At 34.3% G+C, this 17462-nt stretch overlaps 2 protein-coding genes across 2 annotated transcripts; one reads left to right on the top strand and one right to left on the bottom strand.

Annotated features, from left to right (window-relative positions):
- Positions 1-867: 867 nt before the first annotated feature.
- Positions 868-10584, top strand: LOC103500329 (notchless protein homolog). The gene is made up of 13 exons (XM_008463597.3): positions 868-1144; positions 4085-4166; positions 4287-4376; positions 4461-4586; positions 4973-5100; positions 6724-6923; positions 7425-7488; positions 7809-7919; positions 8202-8339; positions 9128-9270; positions 9378-9432; positions 9764-9820; positions 9915-10584. The coding sequence occupies exons 1-13, from the start codon at positions 986-988 to the stop codon at positions 9996-9998; spliced, it is 1437 nt and encodes a 478-aa protein (XP_008461819.1). The 5' UTR covers positions 868-985; the 3' UTR covers positions 9999-10584.
- Positions 10585-12777: 2193 nt separating this feature from the next.
- On the bottom strand, positions 12778-16870 carry LOC103500388 (receptor-like protein EIX2). The gene has a single exon (XM_017047278.2). The coding sequence runs from the start codon at positions 16722-16724 to the stop codon at positions 13659-13661; it is 3066 nt and encodes a 1021-aa protein (XP_016902767.2). The 5' UTR covers positions 16725-16870; the 3' UTR covers positions 12778-13658.
- Positions 16871-17462: the final 592 nt, after the last annotated feature.

Here is a 17462-nt window from a genome sequence, read left to right as displayed (position 1 = left end):
AACCTTTTGAAATTTATTTTTCTGCTAAATTTCAAATTTCACTTAAATTTTGGAAATATAATGTATTTACACCATGAACTAATAGTTATATCGATCTTAACTACTATCTTTCACATGTATGTCAATTAACACTTTCATTTGTACTTAGTTCGGAAAATAACGTACAAACATATAATCATTTTAATTGATTTCTAAATGGATTTAAGTAAGTTAGTTTAAACTCTTTTATTAAGATTACCTGTACAAATATTTAATGCATTCAATTTTTACATATTTTTTCGAATATTGGGCTACTAATATAGACAAATAAAATTATTTGTAAATAATAAAAAAAGTTAAATATATTTTTAGTTTTATAAATCCGCTCATTGAAATTTAAAAGTTCAATAAAAATTATAATTTAATTTGATGTTTACAAAAACAACGATACAATAATAAAAATTATTTAGTATGGAAGCAAATTGCAAAACCATCTTTAAAGTATTTATACCTTTGAACCTTTCATAATAACAATTAAACTCTTAAATTCTTGAAAGGGTTAAAATTGGACCATGAAATTTCGATAATAATTGTTAAAATTGAATACATAAACGATATTAATTGAATCTTCAAATTTTTATAATTAATAAAATTTATATATAAGGTTGAGTGTCCATTTTAAGATTTAAATAAGTTTAAAGGGTTAAAATTTTAAATTTGAATCAAAAAATAAAGACAGGTTTTTGAATTTGGCCCTAATATTTTATATTTCTCTACAATTTAGCATAAAACTAAATAGCCCATATTTGAAAATAGAGAAAAAAAAAAAAAAATCCCATTGAAAAGTATGGATGTTTGGATGTATATATAAAAGACCCCCCCATTTAAAAACCCTAAAACCCAAAACCCTCGAAGTCGCTTGCTCCAATCTTTCTGGCAGACATTGTGCTCAAATTTCCCTTCTTTTTGTTCCTGAATTCCTCAGTTGCTCGAGATTAAGTCATCCATGGCTACCGAGATGGATATAGAGCATAGGGAAACTACCAACAATGTCATGATCCTCTTGACGGACCCCGAAGGCACTCCTTTGGGAGCTCCCATGTATCTTCCTCAAAATGCAGGGCCTCAGCAACTTCAGCAGATGGTCAATAAGCTACTCAGCAATGTAAGCTTCGTTAAAACCAACCTTTTCTTATTAAGTTTCGAGGAAACTCACTCGCTCTTTTTTTTTTTTTTTTTTTAATAATTATTTGGTCGTCGATATTATAATCTTTCACTAATTGTGAAAGTGTTGTTTATTCAAAGTGATAATTATGGATACAAGATGTGGGCATTTATAATAACCCAATTGGTTATAACTTCTTTTAAACAGAAGTAACTGACTAATAACATCCTCCCTCAAATTTATGACACTTGAGTCATAAGTTTGGATCGCAAAAAATAAAAACGTTCACGAGTCAATGGTTTTGTAGGAATGTCAGCCAGTTGTAATTGTGTTGGAACATGTTGAAGGCATGTCTTTTGGAACGACTTTTTCTCTTATAAAATGAAAATCAACTTTTATATGCTTTGTTCTTCCATGAAAAACTGGATTGTGAGCCAACTGAATTGCCGATTTATTATCACTCCAAAGAAGAGGAGGATGGTTACCAAATATTTGTAAGCCACGGAGTAGTTGACGAATCCAATAGAGATCAGCAGCAGTAGAGGCTAAAGCACGATATTCAGCTTCTGGATACTGTACTTTGTTTCTTAGCAACCCGATAGATTGGATTTTCACCAAGAAAAATAACAAAACCAGTTGTTGACCGTTGATCTAATGTGTTGCCTCTGCAATCTGAATCTGAAAATTCATTTATGTTCCAAACAGTTGAAAATTTCTTGAACAGTAGACCAAAAGTTGATGTTCCAGCAAGGTAACGAAGAACACTTTTGGCTGCTGTTAGGTGACTCAGGTTTGGAGTGTGCATATACTGAGATAAACGACTGACTGTATAAGCAATTTCAGGTTTAGTATACGTCAAATACTGCAATGCTCCAATCATGGTATGATATGCTTTGCTGGCATCATCATTACACTTCGTAGCAGCAATATCTGTTGAGTGTGAGAGGGATATAGGAGCGTTGCACGTTTAACAACCGGTCATAACAAAATGTTGAAGGACATCTTTTGTATATTTTGTCTGTGTAACGTATATACCGGCCGTAGTTTGTAGTACTTCAAGTCCCAAAAAATATTCAAGCGATCCCAAGTCAGTCATATCAAATTAGTTTTAATTGACTCAAAAGAGTAGTTGTAAGGGGCATCATTTCCTGTCACAATTATGTCATCAACATATAGAAGAAGATACGTAATAGATGATCCAACCCTTCAAATGAATAGAGATGAATCAGCCATTGAAGCAACAAATCCCAGAGTTAACAAATGAGAGGTAAAGCATTCGGACCAAGCCCTTGGAGCTTGTTTGAGACCGAATAGAGGCTTTTGCAGCTTGCACACAAGATTTGGTTGTTGAACAAATCCTTGAGGTTGTTGCATATAGACTTCTTTAAGTTCTCCATGTAGAAAGGCATTTTTGTCACCACGTTGCCTTAAGTCCCATCCAAGATTTGCAGCCATGAAAGGGAAGAAATTTGGTCGATTTAGCAATAGCAGATTCTTCAGCTTTCATCAGGGTATGAAGTTCAGAGTAGGAAACTGATCGTGGACGAGTTCTCATTGAGGCGCAAAAGTATTATATTCATTAGGGAGACCATTCAACGCATAAATCAGCAGGTCTTCATCGAGAATAGTAATTGAAACATTTGTCAGTTTATCTTTAATTTCTTTAATACTCTTAACATACAAATCAATGGATTCATCAGTTTCCTTCGCGATGGACTATAGATCTGTCTTCAGCTTAATGATATTTGATTGGGAATTGGACGAATGATGTTTCTTGAGTGTAGTCCATACGTCGTACGACGAATTGCTTCCAAAAATATATGCTAGGGCTTTGGGAGATAATGTTGCATTGATTAACGTCGTGAGAGCTTGATCCTTAGTAATCCAATCATCATATAATGGATTTGCAACCATAGAAGTAGTGGAGGTTGATGATGATGGCTTGTCGGAAGTAGTTGCCTGGACAGCAATCCTGACGGCCAGAGCTGTATTCGAACCATCAATGAACACGAAGAGTTTGTGTGCTTTCAACATGGAGAAGAATTGAAACTTCCGAAGATCGTAGTTGGATGAATCAAGTCGTATAGAGATGAGATTGCAGCCTTGGTGAGAAGGAATAGAGGTGACTGGATTTTTCTTGGCTGAGTATCAGCCATGGATCTTGGAAGGAAGAAGACATGGGTCGAAAAAGCTCTGGTACAAATCTTTCACTAATCGTGGAAGTGTTATTTATTCAACGTGATAATTATGGATACAAGAAATGGGCATACACAATAACCCAATTGGTTATAACTTCTTTTAAATAGAAAGTAACTGACTTAACCTTCTAACCTTAACAGGTTTCTTAACCTATTAGATAACAGATATAAGGTGCTTTACTGAATTGGGACTTGCTGAATTTATGTGAATTTTGAATATCAAGCGGTCTGGAATGTTTTGAATTGATTTTAACAGGTTCCTGTTTTTGGGTCGAAGGAATGTGAATTATGAATTAGAAGTTCTCAGAGGTCACAACAATAGTTTGATAATTTAAATTTCTCTGGAACGACGTAATTGGTAAGTTGCTAGTGGGGAAATATTTTCCCTTTCTTATTCCTAAAATGGAACTAGTTTCACATATTTTCGAATTATAGCTTTTGATAATTCAAATTCTTGTCTTCAAGGACTTTTTTTTACCCTTCTCTATCCTCATTATATATTTACATTTATGGAAAGGCAACTTTCATAAAAAGAAAAGAAAAGAAAAGAAAAGAAAAAACGAAAGAGTAGAAGAACATCCTAAAAATGCGAAGGCCACAACGGGAGTTTAATTAGATGAAAGGACTCTAGTGAAGAAGAATGGAGACCTAGATAATAATTACAAAAATGACTTTGTCACTGATGCCAAAGATTTTGGTGTGGTATGATTCCAAAATAATAGGTTGTTTTGAAATTGTTTAGGAGGAGAAGCTACCATATGCTTTTTACATATCTGATCAGGAGCTTACTGTTTCACTTGGTGCCTACTTAGAGAAGAACAAAGGTAATTGATTGCTTGAAAAAGCATTTTCTGATGAAGTTATCCATTGATTACATTCGCATGGTGGTAAAATTCATTTTTATGGCTCGTGGGCTTAGTTTCTTCTCTTGAACATATTTGCAGTTTCTGTGGAAAAGGTGCTTACTGTAGTTTATCAGCCACAAGCAGTATTTCGTATACGTCCTGTTAGTCGATGTTCGGCAACAATCTCTGGTACATTTTGGTTTCCTTATTTTTTAAAGTTATATATGGTTATCGTTGTGAAGGTTTAATCAGTCCATTGTACTTTTCCTTCAGGTCACGCTGAAGCTGTTCTTTCTGTTTCTTTTAGCCCTGATGGACGCCAGTTGGCAAGTGGTTCAGGTGACACTACAGTTCGACTATGGGACCTTAATACGCAAACACCATTATTCACCTGTACAGGTAAGAAACACATCTATGCAGCTAAGTTTTTAGCCTGATATTGAGGCTGTTGAATAAACTATATCAAAACTTAATTTTATTATTATTTTTATTCACTGAAAATCTTCCTTCAAGGTCTATGATGTATTAATATGTCTATATTTGTCATCCCTAGAGGGTAAAATATGTCTACTTTCTGTGTTTCATAGTGGTTCATACGTGAATGTTTGTTTTGGAACTGCCCTTGGTTTGGAAAATGCCAGATTTTTGTTTTTGTTCTTTTTTGTGTGTTTTCTTTAACTTTTTTTTTTCCTTTTCATTTTTGAACCAGTTTGCTTTGCCATTTATTAATATCCATAATTTCTACATGAAGCTGTAGTCAGAAAGTTTTTCCTCTTAATTCCCAGGGCATAAAAATTGGGTTCTTTCTATTGCTTGGTCTCCTGATGGGAAGCATCTTGTAAGCGGAAGCAAAGCTGGGGAACTTTTTTGCTGGGATCCGCTGACAGGGAAGCCATTGGGCAATCCACTCACTGTAAAGACTTTTCCCATAATTTACTATACTTTTGAAATGTTTGTTAAGTTTGATGACTATTTTGCTCAACCAACCGAGAGTAGACAAACCAAAATCTGATTTCTAAGTTTTAAAGTTGTATGGTGTGCTATTTTGTTCAGAGTATTATTGTTCTGGAATTTGATATAATTTTTCTATATTTCTCAAGTGAAAAAGAAGAAATTTGAGGAAATAATCCTATTGCATTCCCCAACTTTTATTTTTTTGATGTATTTCTGTGCAGCTAAGAAACTTTCTATTTTCTTCTTTGTTTGACCATTGGCTAGCATGTCCATGTCGGACACTTGAATACACCAACACTTGTTATGTTAGCATGGATGTTCAAAATCTGTTAATCATATATCAAACACTTGACTTTGAATAAATTTGGGAGTTAAATGCCAAGCATGTATATGTATTGAACCTATTGACTTTGAAGTTTATTTTGTATAAAAATGATATTTATCTTAAAGAATGTAGATTATAATAAATGTTTCCTTGTAGTGTTTGTGTCCTAGGTTTTTTACATATGACTTGTTAAAAATTCGTGCTTGTCCTCATGGCGGTGTGTCATATTTATGTTTTATATCCATATCCGTGCTTCTTACATTTGCAAGGTTTCAAACTGTTCCTATATTATTGTTTGAAGTCAATTTAACCTTTTATTCTTTGAGTAAACTTGTTTGTGCAACCCTAGGTACCTGGTTACTTTCAAGTTTTGTATCTGGAGTTAAAAATTATGTCATATTGAAGTATCTATGTCTTGAAGCATTAGACAATGGGGGCATGTGCATAGATTGTATAGTAGGAGCTGTAGTTTCAACTGCATGCTTTTATTATTGTGTGGATATTGAATCTTATTCATTTTTCCACATTCTTTAAATGTTCTAATGGTTGTAGGACATGTTTGCACCGTGGTTAGAATCAAACTTTGGTTGGCCACCTATCTGGAATAAAATCCTACGTGTTTTCTTGACAACCAAATATTGTAGAGTATGGTGGTTGTCTTATGAGATTAGCCTGAGGGTGAACAGGATTAGGCACTCGTAGATATCAAAATTTTTGTAGGACACTAAGTTTCAAATTTTCCACTCATTGTTGCTCTTTTGTTTTTTCTATTCATATTCTTAGATGCTTTTGGTTGTTAGTTAGCAAAACAACTTATATAAGCTCTATGGTAAACAATGCTTAGAAGTTTGATTATAGTTGTGATAGTATACACTGTTAATGTTGAAATGCTTAAGCCACAAGAAATTCTTTTGTAACTAAGCCACCTCAGAATTAATGATGATTAGTGATTGGAAGGGCATTCTTCTGTAGTTCTTCGGGGAGGGATCTGTACTAGAGACTCTTAGTTTGTTCTCCTTTTTGTTAATAGACTATTACTCCGTTTCTTTTCCTACAACCAGAAGAGATTGGTTATATTTTCTTATTGACAAGGAAAAACCTAAAATCTAATATTTTCTTATTGACAAGGAAAAACCTAAAATCTTAGTGGCATTTTTCACTACTTTGATGCCTAAACAATGATTAATGTAAATTATTTTTATATTAATAGGCTTACTGGGGTGAAATCAATAATTATGTTTGATACTCATGTTATAGGGCCACAAAAAATGGATTACTGGTATTTCATGGGAACCTTTGCATCTAAGTGCTCCATGCCGCCGCTTTGTGAGTTCTAGCAAGGATGGTGATGCACGCATATGGGATGTTTCTTTGAAAAAGTGTGTTATATGTCTCAGTGGTCATACTCTTGCAATAACCTGCGTCAAATGGGGTGGAGATGGAGTTATATACACAGGGTATGCTGATGTTCCTTTTTTCATTTTTTCTCAGTGAAGGTGGTTGTTTCTATAGAAAAAGGGTAGGCTGATGTTCCTTATTTCTCTATGTTACTTGAGAAAATAAAATAAAAAATGAAGTGAGAAAGTGAGAGAGAGGAGCCACTACTGAAGCATTCTAGCATTCTCAATGGGATTGAGTTTGAACATCTACGTACAGTGTACTTGAGCCTGATCTACCTTCTTACATTTAATAGCAAACAAAATCACTTCATACCTGTGCATGCGTAGAGTGAGTTTGATAACTGACCATGGACTAAATTCGTACTACTAAAGGCCAAAATTTCTGCTTCTTTCAGTCTGTAGAAATGCTAACTTTTGATACCATTCATTGCCTATGCGGTCAGCACTTGATGATGATCTGCTTTGGCATTAAGCTACACTTGATTTTTCTGAAGACTGATCACATTTCCAATTTTTCTTGTATTCTGAAATCAAAATGTTTTCTCTCAAATGCCCCAGTTCTCAGGATTGTACTATTAAGGTTTGGGAAACTAAGCAAGGAAAACTAATACGTGAATTGAAGGTATGCTGCATACCACTTTCTGTACTATGAACTTTTTAAATTATTATTTAATATTATTTTGGGTTAAAATACATTAGGAGTCATTCAATCCTTTTGGGATCATCTTACTTTGCGAGTTCCTAAGGGGTATTTTGTTGCTTTACGAGTCAAAAGATCTAACAGTTGCGATACAGATTTATTAACTAGTGATCAGCCCTCTCAATTTTTAAAATTTTCCAAACGATGTTTGAGAATATGGTTTGGACCTATTTTGTTTTTCATAATGAGTAGTTCAGTTGTTCCTCAATGTGCACCATTTGTTCTATCTGGTATTGTGACAGGGACATGGTCATTGGGTTAACTCTCTTGCACTAAGCACCGAATATGTTCTCCGCACAGGAGCATTTGATCATACGGGGAAACAGTTCTCCTCTCCGGAGGAAATGAAGAAGGTAAGATGATTTCGAGTGTTCTGATTCTTATTCTTAGTGTCCTTCCTCATACTTCCTATGGAAACGAAATGATTTTGTATAAACACAATTTATGCAAATGATGGTTTTTTTTACATGGAAATAAAAAATTTTGTGAAGCCTTTTGAGAGGGATGTGAGTACTTTGCAGGTTGCTTTAGATGGAAATCTAATCAGTTAACTATCAATGCAAATGATGGTTTTTTTACATGGAAATCTAATCAGGTAACTATCTGTATGTACTTTCGTCTTCCATGATTTACAGGTTGCTTTAGAAAGGTATAATAAGATGAAAGGCAGTGCTCCGGAAAGATTGGTTTCAGGATCTGATGATTTTACTATGTTTCTATGGGAACCTGCAGTTAGCAAGCAACCTAAGATACGTATGACAGGCCATCAACAGGTATATTTCTTTGTAAATGTTTTTCTTCCTGGAATATCATGCATCATACATGAATTGTGGTATTCCCATAGTCATCCTGCTCCTTATCAACTGCTTTTTTGCCATGTACCATGTTTCTGGTCTTTTGTGAACTGGATGCCACAAGAGCTCTTCATAAACATTACCATTTGGACATGGTCATTTGTCCTAGTTCTTATTTCTAATGGGTGAAATGGAGTAGCCGAAACAATTTTTTGTAGTGACACCCGTCAGGCATTCACTCTTTCAAACTAGATTGGAAGGTCCTGTAATTTTTGTATCAGGTTGGGGACTCCTTGACCCCTTTTCCTTTAGGTTCTTCTCTGAAATTTTTTGGAGGAATAAAGTGCTCCTGATCTTTTCTTGTAAAGAAAAAAAAGAAAAGAAAAGAAAAAGGGTTTGATGTATTTTTCTGGGACCGTTCTTTTGATCAAACTGGTCAAGATGAAATTTTTTGTACATCTCCCGTCACTGATTGCTTGAATCCTTAGCTAAGTTTGTCAAAATTGTAAAGTCTCTACCTTTGAAGGAAAGAAAGCTACGGGAGAAGTTTAGAAGCGAAAATAATTAACTTTTAAGTCATATCATTAGCCTACTTTCCTTTCTAAATAATATCCCAAGCATACTCGAATTGACATGTCCATTAGATGTTTATCCATGTAAGTCAAACGGATATGCTTGTATGAGTATGACATTTAAAAAGTTTGTGCATTGAGCCTTTTTTGAGTTCTCATTCATAAGTGAAGCATAAACTTCTTGCGTACTTTCAGCTTGTGAATCATGTTTATTTCTCACCCGATGGACAATGGGTGGCCAGTGCATCCTTTGATAAGTCTGTGAAACTGTGGAATGGCATTACCGGAAAATTTGTTGCTGCTTTTCGGGGTCATGTAGGACCTGTTTATCAAATCAGGTTTGTTTCATTTAACCTGTTTATCAAATTAGGTTTGTTTCATTTAATTTCTATTCTTCAATTAACCATTCAATTTACTGAATTTATTTACTGTTTTCCCCTTGCAGTTGGTCTGCTGATAGTAGGCTTCTTTTGAGCGGCAGCAAAGACTCCACCTTGAAGGTATTTGGGTGTATATGTTTGCCCTGATCCGTCTAGTGTTTCCTAAAATGAATGCTTTGAGTTGAGTTGGTGCATGATGCATGTTCTGTTTAGATGCAAATGCTACTGTAAATGAATCAAATGGTTGAAGTTGTATCTCTAGCCTCTAGGGACTGGTGGTTCTACAAGTGCATTGGAGATGTACTGTTTTTTTACAGTTGTCTGTGCTGTGTGTTCCGTGGAATTTCTCCATACTATTTAGGCTAAAAGTTGATTTCTATGGTTTGCGATTTGTGTCTCAAGGAGTTGCTCCGTACTACTTTAGGCTAAATGTTGATTTCTATTTTTTTAGATCTGGGATATCAGAACACACAAGTTGAAAGAGGATCTTCCAGGCCATGCGGATGAGGTATGGTTCCATCATATTGTTAGATACATCGTGGTTTCCCTTAATGCATTCCTCTCGTCACCATATTCTAAAGTTAGGTCTTGATTTTGTGCAGGTTTTTGCTGTTGATTGGAGTCCTGATGGTGAGAAGGTGGCTTCTGGTGGAAAGGATAAAGTATTAAAGCTATGGATGGGCTAGGGATTAGCTGAGGGTGCTAATTCAATTGTAATTGTGGAAGTCCATAAATGAGTCAATGAATGTATGCGTCGCAATCATACTGCCAAAGGATAAAGATGTTGAATGATATAAAGACGAGCAAAAGGGATGTGGATGGCAAGTAGAACCAGCATACGGGTTGGGTTTTGCACTAACATTTTGGTTCTGCTGTGGCTGCTGATTTCGAGCAGGATTTGGGGCTGGGTCTCGACCATTATTATCGGCTCACTCTCTTCTTTGCACGACTGCTGCCGAGTGCAGAAACTGTCCGGAGAATATGCAGTACATGACATGATATCCTAATCTTTGTCTTGGCTGGTTTGTCATATACTACAAGTTTGTGTTAACATATCCACCAGTATTTGTAATTTTCTTTTTCCATTGCATATGATGGTCCTTTTGACTAGTAATGGAATAGATGCTAATTTATACAATAAATTGTTAGCTTTTACCATTTGGGCAGTAGATTTTTATTCTCTGCAAATGGTATTTTTTGAACGATGAAGCTACTGAAATTTGTATTACTGCAAACCCCATTCAGTTATCGTTGAGGAACTATGTTGCGTTCTGAGGTTTGTTAATCCTAACTAAGAACAATTTTTATTATTCGGCATGTTACATACAGTTGCTAGAAAATACTTTTATTTAGAGGCTCCTTTGGAACTAGATCTTGTTTTGAGGATGAAGAAACACTCAGAGAAAAAACTCTAGAAAATTTCACTAATGTCCTAAAATAAAATTTATTACCTTAATTAGGATTTAGTATATTTTTAGGACAATTATATCATTATCATAATTATTAGTTATGAATAATTTTTTAAATTAAATGTAAAATATTTTTTTTATTTACATTATATTAAAGGAAACTATTGGAAATGTAATAAAATACAAAACTATTTACGGTCCATGTAATAAATTCTATAAAATTAGTCATTTTTTAAATATTTCAGATTTGTCTTTTCATCTTTTTTTCTTAGATTCGTCTTCCTCTTCTATTTTGTCTCTCCGTTCTTCTATTGCGATTTCTTCTTTCTTTTTCTTTTATGCGATTTCTTTTCATCTTTCTTATTTTTCAATTCTTTACGTAGTTCATTTAATCTTTCATCGTTTTTTTTCTTTTCTCTTTTTTTTTTTCGCTTCGATTTCTTTCCATCGTCTTTCTACTTTTTCTATTCTTTTTTTGTTGCGATTTTTTTTTTATCGTCTTTCTTATTTTATTTATTTATTTATTTACGCGTTTGCATTTGCCTAACCAAATCTAAACGACTTTGTATAAGACTGTGGACAAAAAAAATAGCAAAATCTAATGTGTATAAGACTGTGTAAAAAAAAAAAAGCAAAATCTAAAAGATTGTGTATAAATAATTTTGAAAAAAAAAATCATTTAGATTGTAGTAGCAAAATGTAAACGATCGTTTAAAAAAAGTAAATGATTGTGTAAAGAAATCTAAACGTTCATGTAGCAAAAGAATTAAAAAAATCTTGTACCAAATTAAAAAAAAAAACCATTTAGATTTGGGTCCCAAATCTAAACAATCGTGTAACAAAATTAAATGATAGAATTGAAAAGTCAATGTCTAAACGATCGCGTATAAATTATTGTAGTCATATCTAAACGATCAATAACCAAATCTAAATGATGATCGCAAATATATTACGCATGTTGTTGACGGTGTGGTTGAAGGGGCATTTTTGGTAGTGAGCTCTGGGCTTTTTTCATTTTCGAAATTGTTCTATAGAGTGTAAATATTTTGCCGCTTTTTTATATTTTTGGAAAGATCCCTACATTAAATTTATTATGTAATTTATTATTCCCTTATGCTAATAATTAAAATATAATTTTAATCATATTTAATATTACGCTATCATTTATGGTAGATTTGCAATTATTATTAGATAAAACTACTTCTAATATGGAAATACGTATAATAAATCACAAATATTATTTTTATCACCTCGCAAACGTCATCAAGAAGTAAAGAAGAATAAATGAGCTTCAATGTCATCATCATCATCGGCATCGAGAGGACAAAAAAAAGATGTAAATGTGGGAGCTATCAAGTAAGCCAAAATCGACGAATGAGATTCCATCATCTAGATGTTTTAAAATTAATTATGATGAAATAATAAAGAAAAAGGAAATATTTTTAAAAATCACCTACTTTAGAGATAATTTTAAAAAATATCTCAATATTTCATCTAATTTTTTTCTCAATATTTCATCTAATTTTAAAAGATCAACAATTTTTCATATACCTACGTAATATACTATATGTTTTCCGTAATATACTATATATTTTTTTCATATACTCTAGTTTGTTGATTGGAAACTACATAATATATTATATATTTTCATATACCCTAAAAAATTTTCGAGGCATGAACTACCTAATATATCATATATTTTTCATATACTCTAACAAATTTGTATATAATCATAAGCTCTTACTCATCGGAAAAATTTGAACGAAATGGACGGAGAAAGAGATTGGACGAAGAGTGAAGAATTTTTGAATAAAATAACTAAAAGAAAATTAATTATGGGATAATTTTGATTATAATATTTCTATAATAGAATTAATTACGTAACATATTTACATAATATCTAATAAATACAAATGTTGGTCCTATTTCCTTATTTTAATTTTTTAATATATTGTTAATAATAAAGATAGATAGTTGAGTATTTTGAAAAATTTATGAAAGATTTGACATTTCTATTTTAGGGGAAAAGAAAGAAATTACAATCGGTGTTTCATGACATATGTCTTTGACATTCGAAGATGTATTTTTACGTGTTACATGCTTCTTCTAATGATACTGCAAGGTAAGTTTTTCTGGAAATCCTTCTGAATTTTAGTAATGCATCTCAATGATAAAAGATCCTTTAGTTTAAGAAAGTGTTTGGGCTTTTAGACAACAAGCCTCTTCGTTGTACTTCCAATCGTTGAGAAGTACAAAACGATCCTAGGTCAAATGATTCATCGATGTTACAGTGTGAACTCGATTCTCAAGGTGGAAAAACAATTGGAAGATGGCACAATTTGTTAGCATGGTGTTGACCCAGTCTTGTTCATCCCGAAGATAATGAAGGAAAAACTATACTTATAACAACATATGGCCGCTCATCTTCCAGTTGTTTCTTAAACCAAACCAGAAGAAAAGAAAAAGATAAATAAGACTGAAGTATTATTCACTCGTAAGATGTAGAAATGGGTCTAGAATTCTACTCTGTGAGTAGAGGAACAGTCCAAAATAGAAAAGCATTGGTGTAAAGTTTCAGGTTAAGGAAAAAAAGGTGACATGAGTGTAGAAGAGTACAACGTTTGAAGGAGATATAAAAATGTTTGATGACAGATAAAGTGGCATGCATTGAGAGTTGCAATGTTCTTCAATAGAAGGGATGAACGTGTAAACTATTTGATTAGATGATAGAAGTGCAGACATATATGTGTGTGTATGCTGTACATATGAAAAGGCAGATTCTTATGTAAATAGAGCAATGATAATTACATCCATTATACTGAAATTGAATCATAGCATCACGAGAGACAACTTCGAAACAAGGAAAAAAAAAAGACCCAAGGAGAAGGATAGTTATAGCTCAATTATATCCATATCAAGAACTGTTGTTCTTCCATGTCAAGATTGAAAGACCTTGCCCACAACTTTATCAAGCAATTTGAAATAAGCAGTCGACCATGATCGTTTCACTGCAAAAATGCAGGAGGGAACTAAAATCCCAGCTGCAAATCCAACCCCAAGACTCAGATAAAACCAATTGTCAATCACTTGATTTTTGCTCTCATCTTCAGCTCTTCCTTCATCTGAACTCTCAGTATCTTGACACATTACAGGAATAGGAGTTCCACAGAGACCAGGATTTCCACTAAAAGATGAAGCATTAAAAGTTTCAAATTGATATCCAACAGGAATCTTTCCCGACAAGTTATTGTTTGACAGATTCAAATAACTCAGCGCTGTCAATCTAGTCAAGCTAGGAGGAATTGGACCTGAGAGCCTGTTGTTTGAGAGGTCAAGCGATGATAATTCTATCAGGTTTGAAATGTTATCTGGAATTTGGCCTGTGATATGGTTTCGAGACAAGTTCAAGGCAATTAACCCAGCTAACTCAGTTATATCGTGTGGAAAATCTCCATACAATTTGTTCCCAGAGAGGTCAACGCTTATTACAAGGAAAAGGGTCTTAGTGTATCTCAATAATGTTCCTTTTGTATTCAAGACATAGTTTTCTTTGTAGTAAATGCTAGTGTACTTCCCGTAGAATAGATAACGGTTAGTTATCTGGGGTTGAACCATAGCTTTGAGATTTCTGAAACCAATTGAAATGGAACCATTCAACTTATTGTTTGCCAGGTCCAAAACTTGCAACGAACCTAGATTTAGAAGTGCAGGAATTGCTCCTGAAAATTCATTTGACCTCAAGCTAAGAATTCTTAGACTTGGAAAACTGGTTCCGATCCAAGGAGGAATACTGCCCTTAAGACTATTTCCCCCGAGATTCAGCGTTTCCAAACTCGACATATTTTGGAAAGATTGTGGGAGCTCTCCAGTGAGTCTGTTTTCACTTAAATGAAGAGTCTGAAGCTGATATAATTGACCCAAAGAGTCTGGAACTGGACCTACTAAATAGTTATTCTCGAAGTCGATTGCTTTCAATAACGAACAGTTCCCAATTGTTGAAGGAATTTCACCCGTCAAGTTATTCCCCGATAGATTAATGACCTGAAGAATTTGCATTTCCCCTATAGTGTCTGGAATTTCACCTGTTATTTGATTATCAGCAAAGGACAGAAAGACAAGGTTTGGCATTGCCTTGCCTATATTCTTTGGTATAGGACCAAAGAATCTGTTATTTGAAAGTTCTAGTGAAACAATTTCGAAGCTTGGAAGGGGAATAGGTCCTTCAAGGAGATTGGAGCTGAAATCAACATCCGCAAAGGGAGCCACCTTTAGCGGGTTAGGTAGTCGTCCGTCTAACTGGTTGTGTGAAACGTTTAAAAGAGAGAGATTAGGAGAAATTTCCCAAAACCAGCTGGGAATCGGACCTGAGATGCTTGCATTTGAGAAGTCTAAGTACTGCACCTCATGTTGTGATTTGAGCCAACGTGGAAATAACAGACCCAAGTAGCATGAACCCATGTCAAGGTTTCTGACTTGAAATGGAGGAACCCAATCTGCACTGACATTTAATCTCAAAGAATTTGAAGATAGATGTAAGATTCTCAGCTTGCTTAGGTTTGAAAAATGTGTTTCAGAGATTGTACCTGTCAATTGATTGTTGGAAACATCCAAAACAGATAATTCAGAAAGCTGTCCTATACTCTCAGGGAGAGTCCCATTTAGCGCATTTGCTTGAAGTCCCAATGAAGACAGATTTTTAAGTGAATCGAGTCCAAGAATGGGACCTTGAAGAGAGTTATAACCCAAACTTAGTTTAGCAATATTTTGAAGTTGACCTAACCACTTAGGCAATCCCCCCACCAGTTTGTTGTTGGCCAAATCTAGGTGCTCCAGGTTGAAGAGTGGAGGTGCTGGATTGCAATTTTCAGTTCCTTCAAGAGATTCAGGTAATGTCCCATTCAAATTATTTCCTGATAACCGGAAGAAGGTTAGCTTGCAAAGACTGCCAATGGAACTCGGAATCCCTCCTTCGACGTTGTTCTCGTAGAGATCAAAATAAGCAAGAGAACTCATATTTCCCATGGAAGATGGAAGCTTCCCATGAATTTTGTTTTCAGCTAGTATAAGAACTTCCATCCTACTCCATCCTCTTCGAAATAACTGCGAGCAGCTCGCCGAGAGATTTTCATTTCCAGAGAGGTCTAACATGTGCAAAATGGGCAGATCACCAAGTCCGAGAGGAATTCTACCATACAAATCACACTCACTCATAGTGATCAAGGTCAGACTACTGATATTCACTAGCCAATTGGGAAATTGAGAATGAAAATGGTTTCCTGATAGATCTATGACAGAAAGAAGAGTGAAATTGAGTGTCATTGGAGATGAAGAAATGGAACCAGATAAACCACAGTAACTCATATGCAACTCTGTTAAATATCTAAGCTTGTTCAATATCTTAAACCAATCAGATTTTACTGAGGAAAGGTCTACGCTGTTCATTGCTAGATGCTTCAAAGACACAAGTCCACCAACCCATTCAAGACTATCGACTATTAGATTCAAATTCTCCATATCAAGATATTGCAAGCTAGACATGTTACCCAAACTAGGAGGAAGCATATCACCAAAGCCAGAATTTGATAAGTTTAAGTACTGCAATTTCTTCAAAGAGCCAAAGAAGTCAGGAACTGGAATATCATTGAATGTGTTGTAACTCAAATCCAAATATCTCAAAGACTTAAGTTTTGTCAGTGAAGGACTTATCTCTCCACTTAGATTCCAGAACCCTTGCTCTCCCAAAGGATATGGGTTATGAAGATCAATTGCAGTAACAGCTCCAGTTGTATTTTCACACCCCACCCCTCTCCATTGACAACAGTTTGGCCCTTTCCATGACTCCAGTCGATTCTCGGGATCGTTAAGACCATTTCTGAAGGCAATCAAAGCTTCTCGGTCAGGTTTAGAACACTCAATAGACTTTCCATTAATGTTGGAGATAAGTTCAGTGGTTAGTAATAATAGAACTCCAATAGCTAAGGGAAGAACTAGTCTTGTCTCCATTGCTGAGCTTAAGGATATCAAACAGACCTTCCTGAAAGGTAATTTTAATGTGGTTGGTTTTCTTTCTTTTGTAATCGATTTTGCTACAACATCTGCTATAGTACTTGGCTAATGTTGTTCTTGGCTAACAACAGGGTTCCATTTTGTGATCTTTATGTCTGATCCCTCATATAAAGTCAAACATGATTTTTTGAATATAAAATGAGATGAACATACGAGAAGTTGAAATTGAGGTATATTTAATAGTGTGTTGAACAAGGTGGCTAGAACCATGGCAGAAAGTTAGGGAGTTTCGGAATTATCCAAATTGTTCGAATAAGTGAAAAACAGTCAACGGTTGATAGTATTAATTCAAAAACTTAATAAAACAGTTTTGTTATATTATGTTATATCATATCGGGGTTGACTTTGTGACTTGCTTGTTGATTGATTATTTTCTTGTAAATTTTGGTGAAAATCAAGAGAATTATTCTGTGCTAAGACAGAGAAGGGAATAAAACTGAGGGGGCCATTTCAGAAAGTATATATATTTCATATATCTATTTTATTTTTGGGTTAATCAAATTGTTTGTTTAAAAAATGTCATAAACTTTCAAAAATTTTGTTAATATATTTGAACACTTTCAAAAAGAGTTCAGTTGAAAAAACAATAAGGCTGATTGGATCAAATGTTATGACAAAACGGTTAACAAAGTAAAGAGAGAGTAAAGAGATAAAAACACAAGGCAATTGATAATC

The sequence above is a fragment of the Cucumis melo genome, chromosome 4, assembly GCF_025177605.1.
Source record: "Cucumis melo cultivar AY chromosome 4, USDA_Cmelo_AY_1.0, whole genome shotgun sequence".
NCBI classification, from domain to species: Eukaryota; Viridiplantae; Streptophyta; class Magnoliopsida; order Cucurbitales; family Cucurbitaceae; genus Cucumis; species Cucumis melo.
This window is presented reverse-complemented; position numbering and strand designations above follow the sequence as displayed.